Genomic DNA, 7,190 nt, shown 5'->3' with positions numbered 1-7,190 from the left:
CAAGTAGAGATGTCAGACAAAGAGGAGGTGCAAAACTAAGATGTTCATCCTGATCATGATGAACATGTGGCTATTGATGATACAGGATTAGATGGAGTTAAAGAGGCTACAGAGGGTTCTCCCTCAGTGATAATTCATAATCTTGTGCAAAGAGAAGGAAAAGTGCAGGAAAATGTGCAATCAATAGAGGCAATGTTGTAGATGCCACAAGTGACAAGATGAAGGAGCGGATGTATGTGGAGCAAGATGCATCCACCATATCCGCTACCTCGGAAAAGGCAATGGTGATTTCACATAATGAGCATCAACGGTGACACTTTATAGAAAGTCTTCCCACCAAAGAGCTACATGACTCCGATCTCTCATAATATAGATGTCTTGGAAGAGAGAAGGATGTCGAGAGATCTCCATAAAGAAGACAAGGAGGAGAATATTAAGCAAAATAAGGAAAACATTCTTAAACAGACTGATATATCTCCTAATAGCAAGTCTAACAATAAGGGTCAGAAGAAAGGCAAGAAGAATGCTATTGACAAGCAAATTCCACTCAGGGTGGTACCAAAGAGGAATGCTACTAAATCTAATGTTAAATGATGATAAAATCATTCATTTGGAACATTAGGTCAACAGGAGGACACAAAAAGCCTTTCATAGGTTACAAATGTTAAACGTGCATCACAAATTCTTCTTGATTGCTCTCATGGAACCATTTCAACATATCAGAACAATAAACCATTATAGGAAGAGGTTTGGCATATGTTTAGCTAATGCCAACTGTAATGGTAAAATCTGGTACTTTGTGGCTGAAAATATAGATGTAGAAGTTACGATGGATTCCCCTCACAGATTACTTTGAAGTCGTTTTACAAGATTTGAATCAAAGATCTTATTACTACTTTATTATATGCTAAATGTAGTGCTTCTGAAAGGCTAGAGTTGTAGGAGGATATCTATCATCTTTCCAATACATTATCTTGTTCCTGGTTAATAGGAGAAGACTTCAATGTGGTTCTGAATGATGAAGAAAAGATAGGGGGTAATCCTATTCAACCTCAGGATATAGAAGACTTTGCTTTTTGCATAAACTCCTGTGATCTCAAGAGGTAAACTTTAAGGGAAGTCCATTCACCCGGTGGAATGGAAGGGCGTATGCATGTATTTTTGAGAGATTGGATAGGATATTGGTGAATTCACTGCTTCTGGACAACTTTGGAAATATTGAAGTGGAACATCTTGCAAGAACTGGATCAGATCATGCTCCACTTCTGTGTACCTATGGTGATAAGCATCTGAATCAGGTCAGACCTTTTAAATTTCTAGCATTTTGGATAGAACATGCATCTTTCCGGATACGATCAGCCGAATTGGTCCACTTGGGAGCATGAGGATCCTTTCATAAACTTCAAAAGCAAGATGAAAAAGTCTGAAAGGAGTGTTATCCAAATGGAAGCGAGGGAAGTGTTTGGTGATATATTCAAGCAACTGATCATAAGGGAGGAAATAGTGAGATTAAAGGAAGAGTTGTTTGAAGAAAATCCAAGCCAACTTAATAGAATGGTTTTGCAGAAAGCTCAGGCTGAGACTAAAAGATATTTGCATTATGAAGAAGAGTACTGGAGACAAAAATCAGGCCTGGATTGGTTTGTAGATGGAGACAAAAATACTAGATTTTTCCATAATCTAGTAAAGGGAAGAAGGAAGAAACTGCAGATCAAAAGAATTCAAAATTCAGATGGTTCATGGATTGAGGATGATGACCAAATGGCAGATGAGGTTGTGCACTTTTATTCTCAACAGTTTTCACAAGAAGAGTTAATTGGAGATGAAAATTTGTTGTCACACATTTCTGTTTTGATTGATCAAAATAGAAATGATCTACTGTGTCAAATGCCTAGTGTTGAGGAAGTCAAAAAAAATTGTTTTCAACCTTAGTGGATCAAGTGCTAGTGGACACGATGGTTTTCCGGAATTTTCTATCGGACATGTTGGGACATTATTAGCTTGGATGTATACAAGATGGTGGTGGCTTTCTTTCAGGTCATACTCTTCCAAAGTCGAGTTACTCACACAAATGCGTTCTACTACCAAAGAAGGAGTTGGTTCAAAGTTACTCGGACTTAAGGCCTATAAGTTTAAGTAATTTTATCAACAAAGTGATGTCAAGAGTGGTTCATGATAGATTGGAAGGTCGTGCTACCGAGTTGATATCCATTAATCAAGCGTGTTTTGTACAAGAGAGAAGCATTATTGAGAATGTGCTATTAGCACAAGAAATAGTGACAGAGACATCGAAAAAAAGGGGCAAACCCAAAGAAATGTAGTGATCAAATTGGACATGGAAAAGGCCTATGATAGAGTATCTTGGTCATATTTGATAAAGGTACTCATTAGAATAGGATTTGCTAGTCAATTCATTGACATGATTTGGAGGTTGATTGCAAATAACTGGTGTTCCATCCTTTTGAATGGTCGTGCCAAAGGATTTTTCCATTCAACCAAGGGTGTCAAACAAGGTGATCCACTTTCACTCGCACCGTTCATCTTATCGAGAGAGGTGTTATCAAGAGCTCTAAATGCAAAATTTGACAATCTTGAGTATGTGGGCTATGGCATGCCTAAATGGAGTCAAAATATTAATCATCCGGCTTACGCATGATACTATAATATTTGCATCTGCAAGGGGAGTCATTGAAGAGAATTATGAAGATACCGGGATTATGAGGCAATTTCGTGTCACCGATCAATAAAGGCAAGAGTGCCTTTTATATGCATCACAAGATTTACGGTGCCCGTCTCACCAAAGGAAGCAGACATACAAGCTTTAAAAGGGATCAATTTCCATTAAAATACTTGGGATGCCCTATATTTCATTCAAGGAGGAAAAAGGTTTATTACAATGACCTCATCAAGAAGGTGAAAAACAAGCTGCAAAATTGGAAAGGAAAATTGCTCTCTTTTGGTGGAAAAGCAGTTCTTATCAATAGTTGCTTCAGAGTATTCCAATATACATGCTGTCAGCTGTTGTTCCCATAAAATATACTATAAATGAGCTTCATAAAATCTTTGCAAGGTTTTACTGGAGTACTAAAGAAGAAGGTAAAAGTAGGCATTGGTCCTCCTGGGACAAGGTTTGTTTACCAAAAGAAGAAGGAGGATTAGGATTCAGATCTCTAGATGATGTGTCTAAGGCCCTTTTTTCCAAATTATGGTGGAGATTTAGAACATCAAATACATTATGGTTGTTATATCCCGCATCTTTTGTACATTGGAACAATCCGGATTAATTATGATAAGTTAAGGACAAAACTATTCCGGGATACAAAGTCGGGATTTTTGACCTTCGATTTTATTTTGAGTCATAAGTTGTTCATGAATTTGTTTGCATGGAATAATTAGGAAAATTTGAGACCAAAAATGGAATAAATGAAAGTTGAAAATCATCCATTTTTCATGTTGTGGCCGTGTAAGTGTGGGAGTTGGCCCACATAAATTGTGGACAATTTTAATTGGTCCAACACTTATGTGGGCCAAGGGACACTTGTGCACTTCATATAATAGCAAAATATGATCAACTAGTCTTCATTATTCATTCCAACACTTAGCAAAAAAATAGAAGTTGAAGAACTCCCTTAAGGAAGCTCTCGGCCAAGAGAGAAAAAAAAATCAACTTCCATTCAAGTCATCCCAAAATTATTTTGTTGATGCAAACCCACTATTTTGAGGTCCCTAAGTAGCGTGGAAGTGTTGTTGGAGCGATCAACCCGCTAGTTTTCGTTATCGCAAACCCTAGCCTATTGTGGAATTGAAGAGGAAAGGTAAGAATTGATTATGTTTTATGTGTTATAAAGGTTTTATGCATGTTTTAGTATGTTAAAATGGATGAATATCATGAAAAATAGTATGTTGGAAGTGAGTTGTGTGCATGGTGTGCTAGGCGTGCAAGTGGGTGTGTGTTGTGTTGTGTTGAAGCTATGAATTAAAGCTTAGTTAGCATGTTGTGATCATTGTAGGGTGAAGAAATGATTGAGAATCATCCATATTTGTATATGTGTAGTGTTGGCCGAAAATGGGTCATGTTATATGACGAAGAATGCATTAATGTCGCTTAGCGTTTTAGTGGTTGTCGTAATGAATTCTATGTTGGAAATGAGCTTTTAATGACTCTAGATTGATGTTGTAATTGTATGGGCTGATTTGAAGATTATTGTGTATTTAATGTAATTTGGATATTGATGAGAATAACATTGTTAGAACATGAATTGGGGATGCAAATTATGATTTGAAAATGAGGAATGTGTTAAAGTGAGGTTCTCGGGTTTGGGGACTGATTTCGAGTGGCTTGGAGAAATTGTTGAATTGTTTGAAATGTTGTATGAATTGCTTAGAATGTCTTTAAATACTGTTGGTATGGGTTCGGGTTAGTATTTGAATGTATAAGCGTCGATGTTGGCTTGAAGGTAAGCCGTTGAATTGAATTTATGAATGTTGTTGAATGATGGAAAGAGAGTTATTATTGTTGTATTGCCTTTCGGATTGATTATTGATGTTGCTAGATTGGTTGTTGTTGTTGTTGTTGATTTTGGCCGAGTTAAATTCTCGGGTGGCCTATTTACAGGGAAATCTTTTCTCAGAGAATTGGGGGCTAAATTGGAATTAAATGCCCAAAATGTCTATAGCTAACGTTTGGCATATTATGACTTGTTTGTAGACCTTGGGCAGCCCGAGACGTAGGTTGGACTCATCTTGAGTTTGAGTTAGTGGTGAGTACGTACGAGGTATGTAAAGCTCCATTCTTTCTTCTTTGGCATGCCTTAGTTACAAATAGGCTATGACACGAGCCTTGTGGAAATTCTAATCTCGCAATCCGAGCATGTTTATGACTCCTATTCGTTTCTTGGAAATTCGTATGTTGGTATGATGAAATCTTGGCCTTTATGCCTTTGAAATATTTGATTTTCAACTTTTGCACAAAAAGTTTGGCTTTTAAGGTTTTCGTAACTACGAACGCTCGTATCTTTCACAGAAAGGCTCGGATTGCCTCGATATGCTCGTAGACGATTGTATGATGTATGATAAGTATGTTTTTCATAGGCGGAGCCTCGACTCGGGTCAACACCCGTCCGTGGCCCCGCGACTCTTCTTTTGTAATTCTTACGACTTGTGACAAAATATAATATGACTAATATCCCGACTTTAAGTACGGTCATTTTACTTATCATTTGAGTCTATGATAATGATTTTATGCATATGGTTACTCATGACTCCGTTCGTGCATTCTGTTATATCGTTCGCCGAGTCCCGGGCCGGTTCTGTTGTCGTGCGCATTATGATATACTCCGGTGTTATGCTGTGTTTACGGTTCACCGAGCTCCTCGCTCGAGGTATGGGTTCCGCTTATATTGGGCATTATGCTGTGTTTGGCGTTATGCTGTGTTGTGATATGTGACGGGGATTCGGAGATTTGAAACTTTCTGGTGTTATGCTGTGTTATGGCGCCATCGACGGGCGGGCGACCATATTTCCTGTGCCCTATGCATGATTTGTATTTTGAAAGTAAACATTTTGATATTTTTGGATATGTACTTACTTTCCATACTCCTGTTTCGATTATTACTCAGATTTGCTACTGTACTTTCTGCTTTGCATACTCAGTACATATTTCGTACTGACCCCCTTTCTTCGGGGGCTGCGTTTCATGCCCGCAGGTACAGACGCACAGTTTGGTGATCCACCTGTTTAGGACACCCTCTTCTGCTGTTAGTGCTCCCTTATTCCTGAGCCTCGCATTTTGGTATATATTCGTTCGTTGCATTTGTATGTATTTGTTCGGGGGTATGGCGGGGTCCCGTCCCGTCATATGATTCTCGTTTGTCCGTTTAGAGGTCCGTGGACATGTACGTGGGTTATGCCCATTCTGTACGCTCGTGTTTGTATGATGTATGTTCGGGCGATCCCATTCGCCGTGGGCGCCTCGTCGGCTTGCATTTGTATATGTTTTGGGCCGTTGCGCCATTTGATAGCCTTGCCGGCTTTGATATATATTCGGTTGTGTTTGAGATGTGTTTGCGACAGTTTGATATAATCTGAGACGACGTTTGATATTTGTGTCTATATAAGCCATCTGTTTGCGACTCAGATTTGTGATTGTGTTTGGGTGCCCAATTCGGGCACTAGTCACGACCTACGGGGTTGGGTCGTGACAATGGTCAGCCTTCAATTGGAATAAATATTGGAAGAAGAAGAAGCCTACAGAAGTGCAGTGGAAAGGTGGATCACAAATGCTAGAAGCAAGGGATCAGGTGGATCAACAGATATGGTGGGAACCTAGAAATAGAGCATGTGATGTATGGGAAGATAACATGACTAAACTTGGTTCACGAAAACATGTAATACCTCCAGATTTTCAGATTGACACCAGCATTGAAGAAGTATCATACTTTATAAATGCAGAAGGTACGGGATATACAGAAATTGCATAACAAGCTACCAAGTAATGTATGTGATCATATCCTATAAGAGTTGAATATAGTGGAGCATTCAGAGGAGAAAGATAAAGCCTGGTGGATGGCTAGTACTACAGGAGATTTCACTATAGGGAGTGCTTGGAATTTGCTCGGAAAAGGCTCAAACATCACTCACTTTCCAAAATTGTGGTTTAAAGGAGTTCCATTCAAAATATCATTCTTCCTTTGGAGATTGTGGAAGTTCAAAATCCCAAAGGATGATGTACTAAAAAGAATGAATATCAAAGATTGTATCTAGATGTAGATGTTGTCTGAATCCTCATCAGGAGGAGACAGTTCAACATCTATTCCTAACAGGTGAATTTGCAGCAAAAACTTGGCAATATTACATTGTTGTTGTGGGGATAATTGTTCCAAGGATTCAGATTCATCAGACAATAGTGCAATAGTGGTATATGCAAGGTCCTACAAAACTCAAGTCGGGTTATAGATGCAGGCAAAGCACCAAGATTCATATGCCGGCAATTATGGAAGAGAAGAAATACTATCATGTATGGGGTAAGATGAATAAAATAAAGGTGATAAATAGGATCAACTACAATCTACAACAACTGGTGAAGACATTATATCCTTGGCTAAGAAATATTCCACATGATTGGCCTCACATGGTGAAATATTTGGAGGATTACAGGCCTAGAATAGGATATAAGATGGTGCAATGGAAGT

At 38.7% G+C, this 7,190-nt stretch overlaps 1 protein-coding gene across 1 annotated transcript; it reads left to right on the top strand.

The window, feature by feature from the left end:
* The first annotated feature begins 779 nt into the window (after window positions 1-779).
* On the top strand, window positions 780-1,932 carry LOC132065599 (uncharacterized). Its single transcript, XM_059459062.1, has 4 exons — window positions 780-792; window positions 992-1,103; window positions 1,178-1,298; window positions 1,360-1,932. The coding sequence occupies exons 1-4, from the start codon at window positions 780-782 to the stop codon at window positions 1,930-1,932; spliced, it is 819 nt and encodes a 272-aa protein (XP_059315045.1).
* Window positions 1,933-7,190: the final 5,258 nt, after the last annotated feature.

The sequence above is a fragment of the Lycium ferocissimum genome, chromosome 1, assembly GCF_029784015.1.
Source record: "Lycium ferocissimum isolate CSIRO_LF1 chromosome 1, AGI_CSIRO_Lferr_CH_V1, whole genome shotgun sequence".
In the NCBI taxonomy this organism is placed as follows: domain Eukaryota; kingdom Viridiplantae; phylum Streptophyta; class Magnoliopsida; order Solanales; family Solanaceae; genus Lycium; species Lycium ferocissimum.
Note: the sequence above shows the minus strand (reverse complement) of the source record. Positions and strands in the feature narration are given on the sequence as shown.